Source organism: Triturus cristatus, chromosome 12, assembly GCF_964204655.1.
Source record: "Triturus cristatus chromosome 12, aTriCri1.1, whole genome shotgun sequence".
In the NCBI taxonomy this organism is placed as follows: Eukaryota; Metazoa; Chordata; class Amphibia; order Caudata; family Salamandridae; genus Triturus; species Triturus cristatus.
In genome coordinates, this window is record NC_140595.1 from 143433673 (window position 1) to 143456637 (window position 22965).

The 22965-nt window shown below is 43.0% G+C and overlaps 1 protein-coding gene across 1 annotated transcript; it reads right to left on the bottom strand.

Annotated features, from left to right (window-relative positions):
- Window positions 1-6586: 6586 nt before the first annotated feature.
- Window positions 6587-21190, bottom strand: LOC146772926 (uncharacterized). The gene is made up of 3 exons (XM_085640124.1): window positions 21133-21190; window positions 18963-19123; window positions 6587-11699 (listed from the first exon to the last, which is right to left on the bottom strand). Exons 2-3 carry the CDS (start codon window positions 19098-19100, stop codon window positions 9660-9662), a joined length of 2178 nt encoding a protein of 725 aa, XP_085496250.1. The 5' UTR covers window positions 19101-19123; window positions 21133-21190; the 3' UTR covers window positions 6587-9659.
- Between the last annotated feature and the right edge of the window lie 1775 nt (window positions 21191-22965).

Genomic DNA, 22965 nt, shown 5'->3' on the forward strand with positions numbered 1-22965 from the left:
TATTTGAGGGAGTGCAGTGCATGTTGGGGCGGTGAAGTGACACAGATGTAAGGAAGCGGTACAAAAGGGGGTGGTGATGGACGGAGCATCAGAACCAATCAAACACTCACACCCAGTCAACAGATCTGGGTTTGATCCATCACCGTTCTTTAGCCCACTCTGCCACCCCAGTTCAGACATGGCCATATGCAAATCAGTCTGACCCTGTGCCTCATGGGAACAGTCCAGCCCGAACTGTCAAGCCATGCCTTCCCTGGACCGGAAACAAGCTTCCTAGGACCGTTTTCTGGCATTTCAGCCGTCTTCAGCCAGGCTTGCTTGAATCCAGTGGCAAAGTGAGCAAGGGACTCACGTCTGAGCATACCCTGCCATCACCACCCCCTTTTGGATGGTGACAGAAAAAAACAATAAACCAAAAGAGTTTGGGAACAGTCCAGCCCGAACTGCCAAGCCATGTCTTCCCTGGACCAGAAACAAGCATTCCGGACCGCGTCAAAGGTGCAGAAAAAGAAACTGATGTAATCTCGGTGTTGGTGCTTTATGGTTCCTGTGACATTATGAAGCATCACTTCCACCGCTGCTATGAAGCCGGCATCCCCTACCGTCAGGGGTGAGCTATAGGAGAAGACATTTGTAGGTAGAAGTAGCCATCCTAAGGGCAAAGTTTCTGTCACCACATAACTTACGTTCTGATTAAATAAAAAGATGACGTTTCTTGGAGCATAGTGCTAGAGCAGGAATATAACAAAATTGTTTTTGCAAGATACACAAAAGCAAAGCCATTGATCCTCTTGTAAGTCAGACAGAAGATTTTGAAAGTTATTTTGTGTTGCAGATGAGGCCAATAGAGACTCTATCAAATGTTGGAAACAGGGTTATGTTTGGAAAAGCTAAATACCATATGGATGGCTGCATCCTGAACAGCATTGCAATGTGTCACATGGTAGCTTGGAAGGCCAGTGCTGAACCATCCAGGCAGATCTGCCATGGAGGCAGATTTTTTTTCTTATTTGCTTTAGATGACAGAGACCAACGAATAAGACCTCAGTCTTTGAAGCATTTAGTTTGAAGCCCTTGACACCTAGCCATTCAGCCACGATTTCCAAGATCTCCAACACTTTGGTAAAACTCTCTAACAAGAAGCTAAATGCACACGCCATCTTGCACAGGAATACATGGCGAAATCTCTGTCTTGTATGTGAGACAGGAAGTACAAAATATCTGTTGAAGATAGAAGAAACACATCAGCTGCATGAAGCATGCAGTAATGTTTTGAAGCTTCCAGTAGTATCTGTGCATTCACGATTGTTCTAGAGTGATACCTGAAGGGTGATTCCTTTTAGGGCGACTCCAAGTAATTTTCAGGGTCGGACTGGAGCAAAAAATAGGCCCCGGCACCAAAAGTGATCCCTTTTAGTGAATAAGATAGTTAAAAAATTAGTTCATGTTTGGAAATTGGGGTAGTTCTGAACTTGTAAAATCACGCTGTATAAGTGTTTTGTAAGGTATGGTAGACGGCATGGATTTAAGCTTGCTGCAGGCAATGTTTGTTTTAATAACAGGTAAACCAACAGTAAAAACAGGCCCAGAAGACCATGAAGCAGGCCCACAAACAGTCAGAAAACCGACCCACTCACAGGTCAGATCAGCCCATCGGGTACTGCCCTATTGCCTTAGAGGCCAGTCCGACCCTGGTAATTCGTATACATTTTTATTAGAGTTGTGCTGGGTACACCCTCTTTCTCTTGTTCCTTGTCATCTTTGTTCTTGTTTGGAATTTGTTTGTCTTTGTGTTGTTTATTTTACGCTTTAGGCTACCGTGTTGCTTACCTCACATATCTTTTCTCCTTTTTCAATTTCAGGAGGTGTGTCTTTTGTAACTACGACATGCATATATTTTCCTTTCATGTACTCTATGGACAAATTTATTTTTGAATTGTGAGGATAGTTAGTGGTCTAATAATTGGTGAGAAATCTCATTTGGCTTTTGTCTATGATGCAACCCGGGATCATTTAATTGAAAATGGCAAAGCACCTGTTCGCCACTGTATTAGTAACTAGAAGTCACCATTTCACACAGTAGTTTGATAAATATGTTCGACCATGCTCTATGACATTGGCATGAGTCCAATGTCATATTGAATGATTTTGCCATTGCTGATTGCAGGGTGGAGATGACATATTTTACCACTTATGTCTGTATCTGTCTCTGTTCTAGGTGATTTGTCTAAGTGAATGTCCTCAGTTGTAGGCCTGGGCAGAGTTCGCAGTGTTCTACTACACGGAACTATGTATAGTGACAAAACAAATATTTGCCACACAGTACGGAGTTCCGCAAGCAGTGGAGTGATAAGGTTGTCGTTTGTGCTGATTTTTAGAACCTGGTGTTTGTCCTGCGCTGTAAAATCAGCACGACTTGCACCATGCGCAGCGCAAGAGGGCGCTGCTTCTTTCTGCCGTTCGAGTAGATGCTCTACCTGAGCGGCAGCTTCCTCAACGCAAAAAGAAGGTTTCTCAACGTGAGCGGTAGCGACCATCCGCGACCGCATGCGTTGAGAAATCTCACTGGGAGGTGGTCTGGAGTAAGATTTTCCGTACTGACGCTCACCAACTTAATGTTGGCGAGCGCAAAGGAGGAAAAACTCTGTTCCGCTTTGTGCAGTGGAGTTTTTTTAACTTCGCACGCTCCACCGAGCGGGGAGTGGGAAAAACTCTGCAAACTCCACGAACGGAGCAGAGTTCACCGCCCAGGCCTAATCAGCTGTTGTAATTATTAATTGATGTGAAATGTCTGGATGATCTTGAAGGTTGTTTTCAATTGGCTTTTCGAGTTCATAAAAAGTGTTCACAAAGTCCTTTTTGTCTGGGCTAAGTTCTTTTTTCTTGACTTCTTAAAGAGATTTGATGTTGCATTCACTTTATCATGTGATATTCGTTTCTTTTTCCCACACTCTTTTTTTGTATCCCAAAAGCCTTCCATCTTTTCAAGGTGTTTGGATATTCAGTTATTGTGGTTGCATTTACTGTTTGTCTGTGTTTTTAATTATTCAGCTCTTGTAGTTTTGTGTTGAGATGTTTACATAGCCAGAAAAAAGATGTATGCCTTCTCCTCTGTGTGGTTGCTTTGCCGTTAGCGCCGAGCTAGAAGCTTTCTTAAGATTGTTTATGACATCGAGCCCTGTTGCTCTTCTCTGCATTCCGGCTGGATTCCTTCATCTTGGAACCCAATTTGAGATGACTGGATTTATTTTGGGGTGATACCTAAACCGGAATTACATATTCTGGCATTATCACCAGATCTTGAGCCATCCATTAAGGGTATTTGTTCCTGGAATGGGGACTAACTATGTGCACCCATGAATACTGGTTCCTGTTACAGATGGTGAGGCCCGGTTCTATGGTCAAATTTGCTCAGATTTACCACCTGCTTTAAGCAGGTTATTTATATTTACCTAAAGTTTCAGCAGAATGCCTTTCATCCACTCAGAAGACCTGCTGAGACAGATATTTTTTCTCCTGTAGAGCATCTTTTCATCTTTTTAAAATGCCTGGTTTATATGTTACCATTATATATAAAGCATAGAAATAGAATTTATGATATACCTCTGGAGTATGAATCTCTGATGGGCAGACTCTTTTGATAATGAACTAGGGTTGAAAGCAATGAACAGTTTTTGGAAGATAAGACCAGTAAATGTCTTAAATTAGTTGAGATGACTGCTCTTAGCAGGTGGTACACTTAAGTGGAGCCTTGTGGAGATGGGGGTGGGGAACCAGGTGGAAGATTGTGCCTGAGGGCAAGGTAGGCCCCAATGTGACAGAACATTTCATGCTCTCCTCTTGGTGTTTGAGGCGGTAGAATGGAGGGGGGGGCCGTACTGTGCCAATGTCTGCACCCCTGCCTCATTCCACTAGCTGTTTTACCCGGTGCTGGTCTGCACCTAATAAAATTGGACCTGGTGCTCCTGCAGCCTTTTTTCCATGAGGCGGGAACACCGAGACATGTAGTCTGATGGAGCGGCATCTCACCCCACCTTCCAGAATACAACCCCCCATGTCTCGTACTGGCACCCTAAGATGAGTGCCAGCTGCCGTTCTGTCTCCTCATTTTTAAAGGTTTGTATCCATTTGTCTCTGGCGTGGTTCTTAGGATGGTTGGATTGTGGTCAAAGAGGTGTGTCAGTGTGTTCGCTATGAAAGTCTTAATTATGTTTGTTGGTATGGCAGTGATTCAATAGTATACCACTCTAGTTTTGATCGGGCGTGAATTGTCTCGGTGAGTGTAATTTTGTTCTTCCATTGAGAATCTACAGCCCCTTCGCTTAGCATCTGTGCAGCAGCTTTTTTCAATGGTTGGCTCTTTTGTAGTCTGTTTGTTGGTTGATTAGTAGTGTTTAGTTACAACTGCTGTTCTCTAGAGTTTCTCTATGTAGTTCATTTCTACACCTGTTCCTGCATTAATGTCTCTGCATATAATAATTTCAGCAACAGTTTGGGAGATGGGAGTTTTCCTCTTCCATGGTGTGTAATGATTCTTTGTTGTAGTTGAGGGATTTCGCTGGTGGTAAGCATAGTGCACAGATTTAATTGTCTACCTGTAGTATTCTCTTGGTAGTTTGATCTGCATTTTCACCACTTACTACCACACGGGTGCGTTGCGTGCCCAAATGAGACTTGCTCAAATCCCTGGACGACTTTCCCAAAAGCATTAGTAGTTCTATATGGTCTCCTTTTACCATATCTCAGACTGTTCTTTAGCTGTGTGACATTGTCATGTGTTTCACACACTAATGAAGCATTTCATACAGGCTGCCTCAGTACCACCTAACTCATGACAAGTGTAGTGTGTCTAGTGGGGAAGAAGGAAATATTTGGGATAGCACCTGGCTCGGTTGGAGTCTTTGTTTTACATGAGCTCTAGCATTCTGCATTAACTGTTGATTCATTAAAGGATTTTGTGAAGAGAATATAAAGGTAGATTCGATGATACCGCACTGGCTGGATCATAGCGTCACACATTTGCAAGACTTTTCCCCGGATGTTGTGCTTCTGCTGTGCTAGTCTATAACTCTATGGCAAAGACCTTGGAGGTAATATCTGTTAAGCATGGCGACATGCAAACATTTAAATTAATAGAGGATTCAATGTGGTGGTTTCTACTTTGTCTCCAAGTCTGATGCCCCAAAAGAAATTTATGATGTATTACTGGAGCTGGCAGGATCGACTCCCCCGTCTTGGGCAGGTTCTCCTAGAACTTCTCCAGTATATCCACCCTACGAATAAGACCTGCAAAGATCCCAGGCTTAAAGTGTACTTGGAGACTGCGCTATTTCTCTAATCGCAAATATACGTTTTATTTATATTTCTATAAAATGTGTAAAAGAATAGATTTATGTTCATATTATCATGCATACTATGATTGGATGGCAGCCATGTATTAGGTCAGCAGGGGCCTCTCCTAACAGAGGCCCAACCAGTGCTTAATTTGTTGAGAAATAAGTGCCAGGGCCCTCAACAGGAAGCAACCGCAGCTTGCAACACCTATTGCCCTTGCCAGCGCTGTCAATGACAGTTCCAACAGAACTACTAACCATTACCCTGCTACATGTGTGACAATTCAGACTATTCCAAGCACCCAGTGCTATAAGAATGGCTTGGGAGGCAGTTATTAGTCATTTTTACGTTATATTGATGAATAAACAACTGTTCTTGTCCTGATCTCTAAATGAAATATACAGCGCCACCTTTTGGCAGACTGTCAAAAGTCCCGGTGCTGAGTACTGGAAACCACCAGCTCAAACTAAGCACTGGGCTCAACCTGTAATGCTATGACTTTCCCACTGCGGTGACGAGCAATTATCACCAAAGGTGCTCCCACTGACGCGACAGCAGCACTTTTTGCAACAATGAACCGCTGGGTGAGCCAACTTCCCAGCGGCTTTTTTATTTTTTTTTATTTTCAGAAACACACCCTTAAAGATGGTGTTTCTTTTTTGAACAAAACATTTATATTTTGCCTGATGCACTGGGAGTTTACTACCATCATGTGGGGAACTTTATTTCATTTTTTTTCCTTTTAGGCCTGCATGACTTTAATGGCAATCCTGTGCAGGAGAAAAGAGTTTCCGAAGCCGTGACCTAATCGAGCACCATCTCTGATGGTGTAGTGTTGGCTGACCTGTGGCAGATGTGCTGCTGAAAGATTGCTTCCAACACAGAGCCAGTCGAGGATCAGCCGTCGAAAAGCAAGCAGTTCTCAGTTTCTAAATGAGATGAGAAAACCAAGAGGCGGGAGGATGGAACGTCCACCAAATTTTTAAGCACGCCTCCTTACGGCCCATCTCTTATTGACCCTACTGTTTTTACAATTTACCTGCTTCTTCCTACTGACAATGGTTTTCAGTCAACCCTTAAGGAACAATAACCTCTTCGATGATTTCTTTTTTTAATTTAAATTGGCCTTTCCTTTGTTAGTTATGGAATCAAACTCCAGGAATATCTGCTGCAGTGTCATTTAGTAACCAGTGGAATAACGATCTTACCACAATTGTTTATGCCAACAAAAAAGAAAAGTGTCACACTCAAATCTGTGTAAAAGGTTTACAACTTACTTTTTAATCCAAATTTTTAAAAACCTGCCAGTGTTGTATAAAGCCTTCGTAGCCGGAGGGCACACTTTCTCAAATTAAGTTGATCCCGTGCATCGTTCTACTGTAGATCAAAGCGTTTGCATCAGTGTCTTTTTAGAATAATTTCAATCAGACAAAAAACAAATTTTCCCTTGATCCCAATTGGGCAGAAAGGCAATTTACCAAATACTGACAAACTAATTAGTCGATCAAATGATGGTCATGCCTAAAACTCAGATAATAACTCCTGTGCAGATCATATGTTAAATTCAATTATGAATCTGTAATCATTCCACTCGGTATGTATTTTCTATTACACCAAATTTTCATAGATGCGGTTGAGATGAACAACTTGCTTAAAGAGAAGTGGATTCACTATGGATCGGGTGTTGTACAGCTTGCATAATGATCTTTGAATATTACAGCAAGAAGTTAACCTTTTACATTACACCAATTCTAGCCCTCACTTCTTAGTTGACCACAGATCCAGGCCCGTGTAAGTGCTGGTAGGCTGAAGATGGCGGTTTTGTGGGCAACACCACTCTGGATGGGGCAGTGATGCTACCCGAGACAAAACCCACGCGGTGTCTTCAACAGAGCACTTGTTTTTTGTGTGTGCTAAGTAACTGTCTGAGTTTCAGTTTATGATAAATTTAGATCTTGAATAATCTTCTGAAAGAATTATATAATATGAAATGTTGCTGAATCGTTAAGTACCAATTATTTTTTAAACTATTAGTTACACACTTGATCGCAATGTTCACATATCTGCATACTATGTGGTGTGTGTGTGTAATCTCCTCTAATTTGTGCTACATGTGCTCTAGTACAATTCTTATTTTTGGAAATACTCTGACTTCTTCAGTCAACATACCTTTAAAAAAGAATTTACTTTAACCAACCACATGCAAGAAAACCATTACATAACTGAAGCATTGTTTCATTAAGTGTATTGAAATACCATTTTTTATTGATTTATGTTGTACATATTTAATTGAAGGAACATAAATTCAGGCCACTTGATGAAATAAACATTTGAGTACATTGGAGGATATTGCAAAGGGGAGAGACTTCTTTCCTCTCAAGGAAAACTAAATTACACAATTTTAGATTCGCTTGATGTCAGTAGAGCTTGTGTTCATTCCACTTCTGAAGCTCGTTTGGGGGGGGGGGGGTGGAATAGATGTTTCTGGGGGTGCTGTGATAGATGTGTCTGGGGGTGGTGTAATAGATGTTTTTCAGGGTGCTGTGATATGTGTCTGGGGTGGTGTAATAGAATTATCTGGGGGTGCTGTGATAGATGTATCTGGGGTTGGTGTAATAGATGTTTCTGGGAGTGCTGTGATAGATGTGTCTGGGCGTGGTGTAATAGATGTTTCTCTGGGTTCTGAGATAGATTTGTCTGGGGGTGGTGTAATAGATGTTTCTGAGGGTGGTTTAATAGATGTATCTGGGGTGGTGTAATAGATGTTTCTCGTGGTGCTGTGATAGATGTATCTGGGGTAGTGTAATAGGTGTTTCTGGGGGTGGTGTAATAGGTGTATCTGGGGGTGGTGTAATAGGTGTTTCTCAGGGTGCTGTGATAGATGTATCTGGGGTGGTGTAATAGGTGTTTCTGGGGGTGGTGTAATAGGTGTATCTGGGGGTGGTGTAATAGGTGTTTCTTGGGGTGGTATAATAAGTGTTTCTGGGGGTGGTGTAATAGATGTATCGGGGGTGGTGTAATAGATGTTTCTGGGAGTGCTGTGATAGATGTGTCTGGGCGTGGTGTAATAGATGTTTCTCTGGGTTCTGTGATAGATTTGTCTGGGGGTGGTGTAATAGATGTTTCTGAGGGTGGTTTAATAGATCTATCTGGGGTGGTGTAATAGATATTTCTCGTGGTGCTGTGATAGATGTATCTGGGGTGGTGTAATAGGTGTTTCTGGGGGTGGTGTAATAGGTGTATCTGGGGGTGGTGTAATAGGTGTTTCTGGGGGTGGTGTAATAAGTGTTTCTGGGGGTGGTGTAATAGATGTATCGGGGGTGGTGTAATAGATGTTTCTCAGGGTGCTGTGATAGCTGTGTCTGGGGGTGGTGTAATAGATGTTTCTTGGGTGGTGTAATAGATGTTTCTGGGGGTGCTGTGATAGATGTACCTGGGGTGGTGTAATAGATATTTCTGGGGGTGGCGTAATAGATGTATCTGGGGGTGGTGTAATAGTTGTATCTGTGGTGGTGTAATAGATGTTTCTCTGGGTGCTGTGATAGATGTATCTGAGGGTAGTGTTATAGATGTTTCTGGGGGTGGTGTAATAGATGTATCTGGGGGTGCTGTGATAGATGTATCTGGGGGTGGTTTAATCGATGTTTCTCTGGGTGCTGTGATAGATGTGTCTGGGGTGGTGTAATAGATGTTTCTCGGGGTGCTGTGATAGATATGTCTTGGGGTGGTGTAATAGATGTTTCTGGGGGTGCTGTGATAGATGTGTCTGCGGTAATAGATGTTTCTTGGGGTGCTGTGCTAGATGTATCTGGGGTGGTGTGATAGATGTAAGCGGGGGTTGTGTAATAGATGTTTCTTGGGGTGCTGTGATAGATGTGTCTGGGTGGTGTAATAGATGTTTCTGGGGTGCTGTGATATATATGTCTGAGGGTAATGTAATAGATGTTTCTAGGGGTGCTGTGATAGATGTGTCTAGGGGGTGTAATAGATGTTTCTGGGGTGCTGTGATAGATGTGTCTAAGGGTGGTGTAATAGAAGTTTCTTGGGGGTGTGGTAATAGATGTTTCTGTTCTTAAATTGTTCTAGGTTTGATTCTGATAGTAACTACACAAAAGGCTCTGGAGTTTGGATTGGATGTCTCTTATGTATACTTTATACCTGAAGATGCTTTGGGAAGAGATTTTGTTTTCAGCCCTAGCTCTGTAGGTTTTTTTCTGGCAACTTTGGAGGCTTTTTTCTGGGACTAGTGTGGACTTAGTTTCGGGAGCTGAGACCAGGCTAATTTCAGGCCGTGGTTCAGGTTTTGTTTCAAACTCTGGTCCTGTCTAGTCTGATGTTGTGTGTGTGGGTGCCTTGCACATATATTCATGTTGTGTTGGTGACTTTGTGTCATGAACTGTAGCTGACTTTTTTTCTGGCAATGGCGTTGACTTTGTCACTAAAACTAGCTCTCCTTTTGTCACCGGGGCTAACTTTTTCTCTGTTGCTGCCTTTGTTTCTGGTGCTGGCTTTGATTCAGGCACTGAGGCTGGCTTTGATTCAGGCACTGGTGCTGGCTTTGTTTCAAACACTGGTGCTTTCTTTGCTTCTGGAACTGATGCTGGCTTTATTTCAAACACTGACTTTGTTTCTGGCGCTGGTGCAGGCTTTGTTTCTGACACAAACTTTGTTTCAGGCACTGGCGCGGGTGCCGGCTTTGTTTCAGGCACTGGTGCTTTCTTTGCTTCTGGCACTGGTGCTGTCTTTGTTTCAATCACTGGTGCTTTCTTTGCTTCTGGCACTGATGCTGGCTTTGTTTCTGACACTGTTTTTGTTTCAGGCACTGGTGCCGGCTTTGTTTCAGGCACTGGTGCTTTCTTTGCTTCTGGCACTGGTGCTGGCTTTGTTTCAAGCACTGGTGCTTTCTCTGCTACTAGCACAGGTGCTGGCTTTGTTTCAAATACTGGTGCTTTCTTTGTTTCTGGCACTAATGCTGGCTTTGCTTCTGACACTGACTTTGTTTCAGTCACTGGTGCTGGTGCCGGCTTTGTTTCAGGCACTGGTGCTTTCTTTGCTTCTGGCACTGGTGCTGGCTTTGTTTCAAACACTGGTGTTTTCTTTGCTTCTGACACTGATGCTGGCTTTGTTTCTGACACTGTTTTTGTTTCAGGCACTGGCGCTGGTGCTGGCTTTGTTTCAGGCACTGGTGCTTTCTTTGCTTCTGGCACTGGTGCTGGCTTTGTTTCAAACACTGGTGCTTTCTTTGCATCTGGCACTGGTGCTGGCTTTGTTTCAAACACTGGTGCTTTCTTTGCTTCTGGCACTGATGCTGGCTTTGTTTCTGACACTGACTTTGTTTCAGGCACTGGAGCTGGTGCCGGCTTTGTTTCAGGCACTGGTGCTTTCTTTGCTTCTGGCACTGGTGCTGGCTTTGTTTCATAGACTGGTGCTTTCTTTGCTTCTGGCACTGACTTTGTTTCTGGCACTTGTGCCGGCTTTGTTTCAGGCACTGGTGCTTTCTTTGCTTCTGGCACTGGTGCTTGCTTTGTTTCATACACTGGTGCTTTCTTTGCCTCTGGCACTGGTGCTGGCTTTGTTTCAAACACTGGTGCTGGCTTTGCTTCTGGCACTGACTTTGTTTCTGGCACTTGTGCTGGCTTTGTTTCAGGCACTGGTGCTTTCTTTGCTTCTGGCACTGGTGCTTGCTTTGTTTCATACACTGGTGCTTTCTTTGCTTCTGGCACTGGTGCTTGCTTTATTCCATACACTGGTGCTTTCTTTGCTTCTGAAACTGGTGCTGGCTTTGTTTCAAACACTGGTGCTTTCTCTGCTTCTGGCACTGACTTTGTTTCTGGCACTTGTGCCGGCTTTGTTTCATACACTGGTGCTTTCTTTGCTTCTGGCACTGACTTTGTTTCTGGCACTTGTGCCGGCTTTGTTTCAGGCACTGGTGCTTTCTTTGCTTCTGGCACTGGTGCTTGCTTTGTTTCATACACTGGTGCTTTCTTTGCTTCTGAAACTGGTGCTGGCTTTGTTTCAAACACTGGTGCTTTCTTTGCTTCTGGCACTGGTGCTGGCTTTGTTTCAAACACTGGTGCTTTCTTTGCGTCTGGCACTGACTTTGTTTCTGGCACTGATGCTGGCTTTGTTTCAGGAACTGGTGCTGACTTGGTTTTAGTTTCTGCTACTGGCACAGGTTTCTTCTGAGCGTTATCAGGCTGTGATATTCCATAACACTCCTTTTCTTGCTTCTCACTCACATGTTGCTCATAGGATATTCCAAGCGCAGATACTAAAACCAAGAACTCGCCAAAATCAATCTCCCCGTCTTGATTTTCATCCAAAAGTTTCATCAGTGAGTTGATCGATTCCTTGCCATCAGAGTTCTAGAATAATTCAAGAAAATTATTAACACCTCCTCATGGAGCAAGCACAAAACATTTCTTAATCAAGAAGCTAAATGTCCTCTCGATGAGATATCTAGGTGTCCGCATTTGGCCAGTATCTGCCGCACAGGCCGCAGGTGCTGTCTTTGTTGCAAAGACTCTACTTCTGCTAACTTACCACTGCCCTCACTCAAGCGAAGAGGAAACCGCCAGGGTAGGATTTGCTGCCATACCAAGGTCCTGTTGATTTGCCAAAGTGTTTTCTTGGAATACTGCTCTCCCCTTCTGCCGCTGGCACCACCGATCTTTTGAACCACCCTCTGCCCCCCATGGGCAATGCCCACAGACTTTGGTGCTCTCCCTGCACCATCAGGGGATTGTTTGGCTTGACAGGTGAAACAACATGGATGTACAAGAGTGCTTTCATGATTAGCTTACTCGCTTGAAAGCTGTAGTGCTTGTCTAAACAATGGATTAACCCCTAAAAGATTTGACAAGCACAAACCATAGGTTTTCAAACATCCTCAGTCAAAAAATTGCTGAGAGAACAATTGATGGATAGAAGGCTGCACAATGTCAAACATTCACCACAGTGCTGAGATATGGGCCTTAAATCCATTGGTTTTTCTGTTCCCCATGCCTTTCCAGTTCAGACCCAGCCATATGCAAATCAGTCTTGACCCTGTGCCTCATGGGAACAGTCCAGCCCGAACTGCCAAGCCAGGTCCTCCCTGGACTGGAAACAAGCATCCTGGGACCGGTTTCAGGGTTTCACCCCTCTTCAACCAGGAAAGCTTGATTCCAGTGGCATGGAGAGCACGGGACTCACGTCTGAGCATACCCGTCCCACTCTGGGTGACAAATGCAAAAAGAACTATTGATGGACAGAATGCAGAACAATGTCATACATTCACCCCAGTACAGAGATCTGGGCCTAAATTCATCGTTTTTATGCTCACCATGCCTTTCCAGTTTGAACCCAGCCATATGCAAATCAGCCTTGACCCTGTGCCTCATGGAAACAGTCCAGCCCGAACTGCCAAGCCAGGTCCTCCCTGGACTGGAAACAAGCATCCTGGGACCGGTTTCAGGGTTTCACCCCTCAACAGCCAGGACAGCTTGACACCAGTGGCATGGAGAGCACGGGACTCACGTCTGAGCATACCCGTCCCACTCGGGGTGACAAATGCAAAAAGAACAATTGATGGACAGAATGCTGCAAATGTCAAACATTCACCACAGTACAGAATCCATCGTATTTTTGCCCCCTGTGCCATTCCAGTTCTGACCCGGTCAAGTAACTGAGCGCAAACTAGTGTGCATGATCATTAGCTGCTGGTGATTTCTGAAAGTGTACATTTCTTCAAGGGTTCAGTATTTCTCAAAATGGGTTTTGGAGCTCAGCAGCAAGAACATTTTAATAAAATGGGGTTAAAGAGTGTATCTTACACCACAGTTATCACACGTGTTAAAAAGTTTTAGGTCATGGGAAGGCACTCAAAAAATAGTCCAGTATTTTATCAGTGTGTCAAGCAAGCCTGGCCATCACCAGAAATGTTGCTGATTCACACACCCAATCATAATATTGAGAAAATTGTACACTTTTCAATACAACGTACCTAAAAATGTTAAAGCCATCACAAATAAAGACGGTTCCGAAAATGCAATTTCACAGTGTTTATTATTTAGCATGCAACCACACATCTACTCAGTACCAGACAGTACCGGCTCATTTAAAGCACTGAGACTACGGGAATTCGGCATTTCTAGACATAGTTTGTATAGCTTTGCCGTCTGTTGGCTCTGGGCCCTCTTACAAGCTCGAAGAAGCAGATGGGTTGAAGCAATCCTAAATATTAATTTCCTGAGAGTGCCAGTGATTACCACTCACGTATGTGCTTTAGATGCATATTTGAAGATACAATCCATTTGTCTCCAAACATCAGATTTGTCAGTTTGGGAAACTACAGAAAAATGCTTTTTTGTTTTTATTTTACTCAACTCCTCCCAAACAAACGCTGACCATGCTCATTTAAACTATTTTTTTTGTTCATAAATACCCGCATTTTACACGCGTGGTCCTCGAAACACCAATAGATTATTTCCTCAAGAGCATATATTTTGCATGTTGTACAGAAACAGTTAGTAGGGTCAGCGAGCCAAAGGCCAGTCTGGGAAGGTATAGCGGAGTTAAGTCGAGATCCATTCGTGACTCGCCCTGCCCCTGCACGCGGCACCACCTGGTGGAGCAGAAGGGTAAACGCAGTCACTAGACTATGCATAGCATAGACAGCACAACCATGTGATAGACTCAAAGTTGACACCCCTCATTCTTTGCTCTCTTACATATTTGTCATTTCCCAGAATTGTTGGCAATGCCAACGATCGGCAACCACTAGGAAAGATGAAGCACCACCAGCGAGTGTCGCTTGGTGAAAAAAATATTTTGCTGCACCTAATATCTATGCACTTTTTGGCTGGGGGCTCAAATTGTGCTTTAAGATTACATATGAAATCCCAAAATGTCTCTGTTAATCAAGCCATAATTGGCTTCAGCTTAGGAAAGTGGTCCTTTTTATCGCAAGTGAAGCGACACGCAGTAGAAGAAGTCAAATCACTGAGGAATTCTTGCTTAGACCATGCAAGTTCTTTTTCATCATTTGAAATCAGGTCACTACTGCATGTTTAAGATGCTAGCTTCACACCGGAAAACTCTCTATGTCGAACCCCCGGTTTGCGTTCAAACGCACCACTAATCTAAAGGAGAGACTGGTACACACGAGACCCAAACAATCTAAGAACACCACACAGTCCACTTTATGGGACCTTCCCCCTGTCACGGGTCACTACCCCTGTGGTTCCTGTGTGGTCTGCCCACTAACCAAAGTAACTAAGAACATTGAATTTTCCAACGGGGTCACGTGGGAAATCAGAACACACACCAATTGCAATACCTCTAATTGCATTTATTTAATAACTTGTCCATGCAATCTCCCCTACATAGGGATGACGACGAGACCAGTAAAAACCAGGATCATCGAGCATCGGAGTAACTTCCGGTGTAAGAAAGTGAATACGAAGATGTCTACACATTTCTTTGAGAAAAATCATTCTCCCGATTCTCTACAGTGGACAGTTCTTCAATCCTTTAAAAATATCAAAAAAGCCAAATTATTCACACTGGAACAAAGGTGGGTAATGAGACTATCGTCCCACCATGAAGGCCTGAACGAAGACATCCCCTGGAGTAGTCTTGTAATTATTTGATACTTTACAGTGATAGCGACCAGCTGGATAGTTTTTTCCTCTCCCCCCCTTGGTCTTTACTTTATGGGTGAGATTAAGAGCCTTCTATCACTAGAAACACTTTTTGTTGTAATTACGTCTAGGATGGGCCTGTCTGCCCCGACTGATTACAGTCTCTACTCCACATGATTATACCACCTTCCGCACCATATGGTTAATATACGGCTGATTAAGCATGTTTTTGCCCAGATATACTCTTAGCCTCCATACTGAATAATTATACCACTCAACACACCATGCCACTGATATACATACACTCGATCGTTTGGGCTCCACACCTCAGCGTCACATCAACAGCTAACACAGAGTGAGGCGGGACGCCCGCGATTACAATAACGTTGCCATGACAACAAGCGGGTTTACACTATCGTAAGAACTCCTTACTGTTTACCAATCACACCTCTGCGTCAGATCAATAGCTGACACAGAGTGACGTGGGACGCCCGCGATTACAATAACGTTGCCATGACAACAAGCGGTTTTACACAATCGTAAGAACCACTCCTTACTGTTTACGAATCACGTGTACCCCCCACGTCACTTCCAGGTAATGATGCAGCACGCTCCACTACACATGAGCGTCACCAGGCGAACTCCCAAGCTCATGTGACCGGAAGGATACTCTGCATACTAGTCTTTACCCTTCCGATCAATTAGTTGGTTCTCGTCCCCCATTGGCTCCCCACCGCTATGAATTCAACCCGCCAGGTTCTGACAGTGTCCCCCGAGCTGGCGCGGACACAGGGTAGGTGGGAAGGCGTCCCGCATTGCGGACTTGAGTAAGTAATCCTTGAAGTCGTGACACCTTTACTTCCGCGTTCTACTAGATGCGGATTTTGTCCTGGAATTTTTTTTGGGATACGCTCTTTTTTAACAACAGATCCCTGCGGCTACATTGTCTTCCTCCTCCATCTGGTGCCGCCCTCCCCCCTCCTTTTTTGTGCTTACAGGACACTGTACTATTCGGTGTCTCCTTCCAGCGCCACCTCGTTGAAATTCGCAGCCTTGCTCTGCAGGGTGAGTTGATTATTCCAATTAACCTTTTGATCCCTTAGTTTTGTTATGATTATTCCCCGTAGTAGGCAAATTGTAGTTTCTACAAGAGCACTCATCACACTATGGGCACGATTAAGTCACTATTAAAGTTGTTCTAACATATCGCTACCACACAGTTGGCCACCACTGTAATATGAATACTGCATGACACCCACTGGTTGCAGTTTTTTTAAAGGCGATTTCTGCGATACCTATGTTATCAAGTTGATTGTTTGATATGTATGTTTGTCCCCCTGTATTTCCTTTGCAGGCGTTTTATCTCCCCTCCATAAGTAACCACTTATTTGGGTGATGTACCAGTGGTAAGTGCCCCACTAGTCGCTACCACTACCAATAAGTGTGTGAAGTACTTGGTCCTGAAGAATTGCGGTTACATTTAACCAATTGCAAGAAACATGTTGACCACACATCACTATAGCGTAAAACAGACATCACAACTGTAGTATTACGCACATTATGGTTTTTAATTTAGAGTGGGACCCCCTCTATTAAATAAACTTTGTTACTTAGGATTCCCACTACTTACTTTTAACACACTTTTTTCACCACACACTTTTTTCACCTTAGGGCCCTCACTTGCACTCACCTACCGGCAACTAAAAGGAATAAAGATCTCCACTAAAAGGCGCCACTAAGGTCGCCGATCGGGGATTGCAGCGCCGCCCCGATTCGGAGCAGACCTAATGATGAAACTTGACATCTGGGCCACGTGCTGACGATATATGACAGCCAGTCTGCCGGATGTGTGAGGGTCTTTTTCCTAAAAGGAGGATTCTCCTCCTGACTGTGTGGACTCATACATCTCTCTACTAGCTCTCTTTGAGGAACTGCATACCTTTGTATTCATATACTTTCACTTGGGCCTTGTATGCTGGACCTATTATAAATAGCCCTTGTTCCTTCCTTCTTTGGTTCATAAGATGCTAGCTGGACATCTGATGGCTGGGTTAAAGCAATTTTAGAAGTGGCTCAGTTTCTTTGTGTTGTTAGTTCATTACTCACAAATAGTAAAGAATAATTTTAGGATTCTAAGTCTCAGTTTTATATATCTAGGGCTGCGGTTCTAAATCTTTTGCCTTCTCTGGAATCCCTCTGAATGACTATTGAAAGCCTGGAACCACAGCCTTAGCAGTTTCTACGATTTGAACCTCCAATAAGTACCCTAAACTATAGAAACAAATATACATCAAACAAATGTACACATTAGGAAATGTATTCCTTATTTAACAATATAAATTAGACAAAAATCTAAATTGCATTTTTAATGGGAAGTTTAATCTTTTAAAAATGTATTTTTAATTGTAAAAGAAAAGTGACATGCTTGACTGCAGTATATCAGTTTGTCTTTTTTGATGCTAATGCTTTTTCTCGGTGCATGCTAGTGCTTCAGTTGAGGTCACCAGTCGTCTACACCACTATAGCTTCACTGCTCCCACGAATCAAGGTAAGGATACCAGCTTCATTTTCAGCCTCCAATTTCAAGTTTCTCTACATTTACAGAGCCCTTTCAAAGTTTTAATTGACAATATTGTGTGTACATGCTTTATTAATCTGAGAATATTATTGAATATTTAGGCAGTTGCCATTGTAGGCCCCAAAAGGTCCCAGGGACCACAGATTAAGACTGCTGACTATGAGGTATGGCTTTCAGTGCATCCAGAATAACACTCAGGGTCTCATTACGATGAGGCTTGGAAAGCCTCCGAACGCAGTTCCGAGGCTTTTTGAGCTTCATTGCGTTTTCAAAACGGACAGCCTCATTACAATCGAGTCTGTCGGTTGTGAAACTGGCCGGACATTCCGGCTGGCTTCCGAAGGACTCAAGGAGCCTGTCTGCCAGTCAGAACTGGCACGTAATCCCTATGGATGGCATTTTACGCCATCTGGATTACAATGCCGGTTTCCGGTAGGGTTTCCATGCTGAGCTTTCCGACATTGCGACCGCACCATGTGCGGCCTAATCAAAATCCAGCGGTCAGGACCGCCGACGGGAGGTTGGTTGGACCCATATCCGCAATGCCCGACATCGAAATAAGGCCCTGAATGTTATAGTCTTCAAGAGTATTGTAGCTCTGACTGTATGGCAATAATGTTACACCATTCATGTTTGTGTGAACAGACCAAATTGGATATCAGTTTCCCTTTTCTGCATTGTAAATCAGGCCCCTTTTCAGATCTGCCGTAGGGCCTCTCATTGGGACTTTCTAAATGTGTGGATCTTGCTGCTGGTTTTAATATGCTGATTTTGGCAGCCATTGGGGGTGGCAAATGTAGTGGCAGGAAGGCTAGATCCATATTGGATTTTGAGAACATTCTCATAAGGTAAATTTGCATTCAGTGAATCTAAAAGGATCTGATGTATATAGCCAGTTGTCACCCTGAATATGATGAGTCAATCCAGCCTCCTGCGTGTATTTTGGACTACCAGCTTATCATAGTGACTGCTTGTGAGTATCATCTGCTGTGGGCACAAAATGGTGAAGCGAATTTGCAGGATAGAAGCATTGACATACCATCCACAGGTCGCTGAGACCCCATATTTCCAACCCTAAGCGTTTCTTTTAGGCACTTCTGTGAACAGTTAAAAACTAAGGTAGTTAAGATCACAGTCGCAGAGTGTAGAATTGGGTTCATGGAAAGTCTAAGTTTGGAAGATGGTGTCTCATGGTCATGGATGTTTATGGTCCCCGTCAAGAGTAGATTTTAATAGTTTTTAAATGAGCATCACTTTTTTAGAACAAACCCGGTCAACAATGCCTTCTGGCTCAGAAAGCTACCCTTGAAAGGGTATTCCAGCTGCCTCCTCCTTGCTTCCTAAAGTAAACTAAAAGTGATGAGTTGCATGTTGACAAGAAGAATATACACAGACAGGATCATTCCACCAATGTTGTGTCGTTTTACCTCAAGTAATTCCGGGAGCTCCTCTTGGATCAGCTGGGTGAGCTCTGCCTTGTTCAGCTTGTTACGACCTGATTCCTTTTCGCCATACTTCTTGAATAGCTCATGAATACAGTCGATCACTTCGATGAGACTGCACATCTTTGCACCGATGTAGAGGCGACCTAGTATGCAAAGAGAAAGGAGACTTTGCTAAAAGAGGATTCCTGAGGCACCTTAGTATTAGTCAATGGATCCATGGAGGCTAGCGTAGACTGTCTCTGGTCTGGGTTTCCGGTTTACCGAAACCCTGTGATCTGCTACGTAATGTGGATAAAGACGTAAGCCCTCATTATGCATTAGGTTGTTAGAGGAAAGCCCAGTGCATGACATCGGTGTCGGCAGTAGCATTGGGTAACCAACAGAAAATAAAGGGGTTCAGAGAGCTCCAATTGTCCATTGTTGGATATGAGAAGGCTAACACTCTCTGTTTTTAGATCACATCGTTTGCCATTCAGAAAGTGTATACGTGCCAGAATGAAAATCTGTGTGATTGCAAAAGCCATGACTGGCTAACGACCCCACAAAAGAAACAAGACATATCCTGGAATCCCAGGAAGCCTATTGTAGAAACATCGGGAAGACCACCATTGGAAAAAATATCTGTTTTTATGGGTTTCTTCAACCGAGAAATTAAGAGATGATTCTATTGTCAGCTATCAAAATCGGTAGGGGACTGAGTGCAGATAAGACCCAAGAATCTGGCAGTCACTTCTACTGAGATACAAGTGGGGAGTATTATTAATTGAAAAAGAGATGGTGGAGCAAAAGGCTTTAGTGCTATAAGACAGTTCTTTTCACAAAGAGTGCTATATTCATTGCTTTGCCTCTCCCCAGTGGTAGTGATAGAGGGAAAAACTACAAATTAGTACACATAACTCACTTCACCAAAACCCACCTGATACCCTATAGCTAGTATGTTTAAAGGGATACAGTAGACCTCAAACAAGACAATTCTGTGACTTACAAGAAGATTGCAACCATACAGTTCATCCGCGTAGTCTCTAATGAATTAACATATCTCAAACATTTTGGAAACAGGTTTTTCTGAATTTTACATACCCGAAAAAATATATCAATATATTTAGTCCAGTACGAGTCGAAAAACTCTGGCTGAAAACACTAGCCTGGTCAAGATAACATGAGACATCAAAATTAGGGGCAAATGTATTATTTTTTCAAGCAAAGAAACACATTGTGGCAACCAAAGTTGCCGCTCTACGTTGTGTGGCAGCGGGAGAGGTTGACAGCAGCACATCTACAAAGATATAACGCTGCTTCCCTCTTCACAAGCGCTTCACAATTGACGGCTGACTAGCACCACACACTCACCTTTGCACAATAGTGCAAAGATATTTGTGTGAGTCTGGCATGGATTTTAGAGTGGACGGGTGCCCTTCCTGTACAAAATACTATGCTTACACATAATTTGCAACTTTTCCCACTTTGTTTGGGCACACATACAAAGTAAGAAAACGTTTGTTGTGCTGCCTCAAGCAGCCTTCATTTTTTAATGCAAAGCTAGGTCTACAAATGTTAATAGACGGACTTTGCATCAGAAACCATGGGTGTTAGGGTATAAACGCGCCACCCATATGACGGCCCTTTGAGACAAAGTAGAACAGAACTGTACTCTACTTAGAGTAAAAGTAAATCCCAACTCAACACTGCATAATTTTGGTTACTTTGCAAAAGTGCATAGTGTTGGTAAATCTGGACCGAAATTTGTATTAGTTCCCCAAAATATGTCTGTATTCAGATGATTTATAGAATAATGAATTGCTGCCTTTTCACAATTTAAACAACAAATGCACAGAAATACAAAGAGTAATAGCAAAATCAGAAACTGCGTCCTGACTTGCTAAGATCCACTTCAGGTTTCCAAGCACTAGTTTTACAGAGAAAACAGAAAGAAAGCGCCTGGCTGTTCACAGCACACATTTTACAGAGTGAAGATACGCATTGACTTAGCCTGCGTGCTCTACTAAACCCGGGATGTGCTAGGCCCCATGCATGCAATTGCAGAATTCTGCCTCCTAGAACAGCATCACGTGACCCAAAGCCCTACAATATACTTCCGCCAGTGCCAAGAAGTCCATGGCAGGTCGCTAAAGTGAATATAAGTGTCACTCACCTAAGGCAGCAGCGGGGAATCACCTGGGAGACCTGGAGAGTTTGTGGTGCCTTGGAATCCTGTGGTGTTTTATACAGGTCACCTCGAGGCTCCTCCCTCTCACGTGATGATGACGCCCTTCCTCCTGGACGTGACTTCATTCTCTGCTATGTATCAGGAGAGACAGATTCTTTCCCGTCATCGCCCAGGATACCTGCCCTTCTTCGAATGCTAGGGAGACAATGCAGCTGATTCATGGAAAGGCAATATTTTCAGCAACTTGCTGAACCGGTTAAATATTTCCTAATTGATACTTAATGAATCTTTTAATGAATGTGAACATTTTCAAATTGAATCTGCTTTTTTTTCGAGCAGGTCGGCGGTGCTGTATCAACATATAGGAGGTTGCTATATGGAATCAAACGGGTATGGTACAGTATAATGTCAGAATATCGAGCACTCAATATTGTGCTACGAAAATATTGTATCCTAAATGTTGACGACCAAGATATGGTCTGTGCCAGTTAAGTATAATGAACCGGTACCAACTGTGGAGTTAAGTGTAATAAATCTGTACTAACTGTAGAGTTATGTGTAATAAATCTGTACCAAATGTGCAGTTAAGTGTAATAAATCTGTACTAACTGTGGAGTTAAGTGTAATAAATCTGTACCAAATGTGGCGTTAAGTGTAATAAATTTGCACCAACTGTGAAGTTAAGTAGAAAAAACCTGTACCAACTGTGGAGTTAAGTGTAATACATCTGTAACAAATGTGGAGTTAAGTGTAATAAATCTGCACCAACTGTGGAGTTACGTATAAAAAACCAGTACCAACTGTGGAGTTAAGTATAATAAATCTGTGCCAAATGTGGAGTTAAGAATAGTAAATCTGCAACAACTGTGGAGTTAAGTGTAATAAATCTGCACCAAATGTGGAGTTAAGTATAATAAATCTGTGCCAACTGTTGAGTTAAGTATAATAAATATGTACCAACTGTGGAGTTAAGTATAATAAATCTATACCAACTGTGGAGTTAAGTGTAATAAATCGGTACCAACTGTGGCATTAAGTATCAAAAACCTGTACCAACTGTGGAGTTAAGTGTAAAAAATCTGTACCAAATGTGGAGTTAAGTGTAATAAATCTGCACCAACTGTGGAGTTAAGTATATAAAAACAGTACCAAATGTGGAGTTAAGTATAACAAATCTGTGCCAACAGTGGAGTTAAGTATAATAAATCTGTACCAACTGTGGAGTTAAGTATAATAAATCTGTACCAACTGTGGAGTTAGGTATCATAAATCTGTACCAACTATGGAGTAAAGTATAATAAATCGGTACCAGCTGTGGAGTTAAGTATCAAAAATCTGTACCAAGTGTGGAGTTAAGTGTAATAAATCGGCACTAACTGTGGAGTTAGGTACAATAAATTTGTACCAAAATGTGGAGTTAAGTATAATAAATCAGTACTTACCAAAATATAAAACGGGAACTACTTGTAAACAGTGTAAAAAGAAGTGATTTGCATTTGTTTCCAAGAGATGAGAGCAGCGTCTACTGGAATATTCACCAAGTACATGGTCAGGCACTCATGACATGTTTGTAAGTGACTGTGCCTGGACTCTTCCCGCATGCAAGTATGACAGACTGAGGTATTTGATTCCTGTCCATGGGCCCAAGCTGTCTGCATAGTAGCCAGTTATCAGGTTTGTGGGGATCCCAGATTTCAAAGACAACAAAGATGATGGAAGTCCAGACACGGGCATGGAGACACTATGGGGCGTATTTACTAAGAAGTGACGGAGTGTGGCGTTAGTCTTCCTGGCTTAATGCGGCACTCTGACACTTCT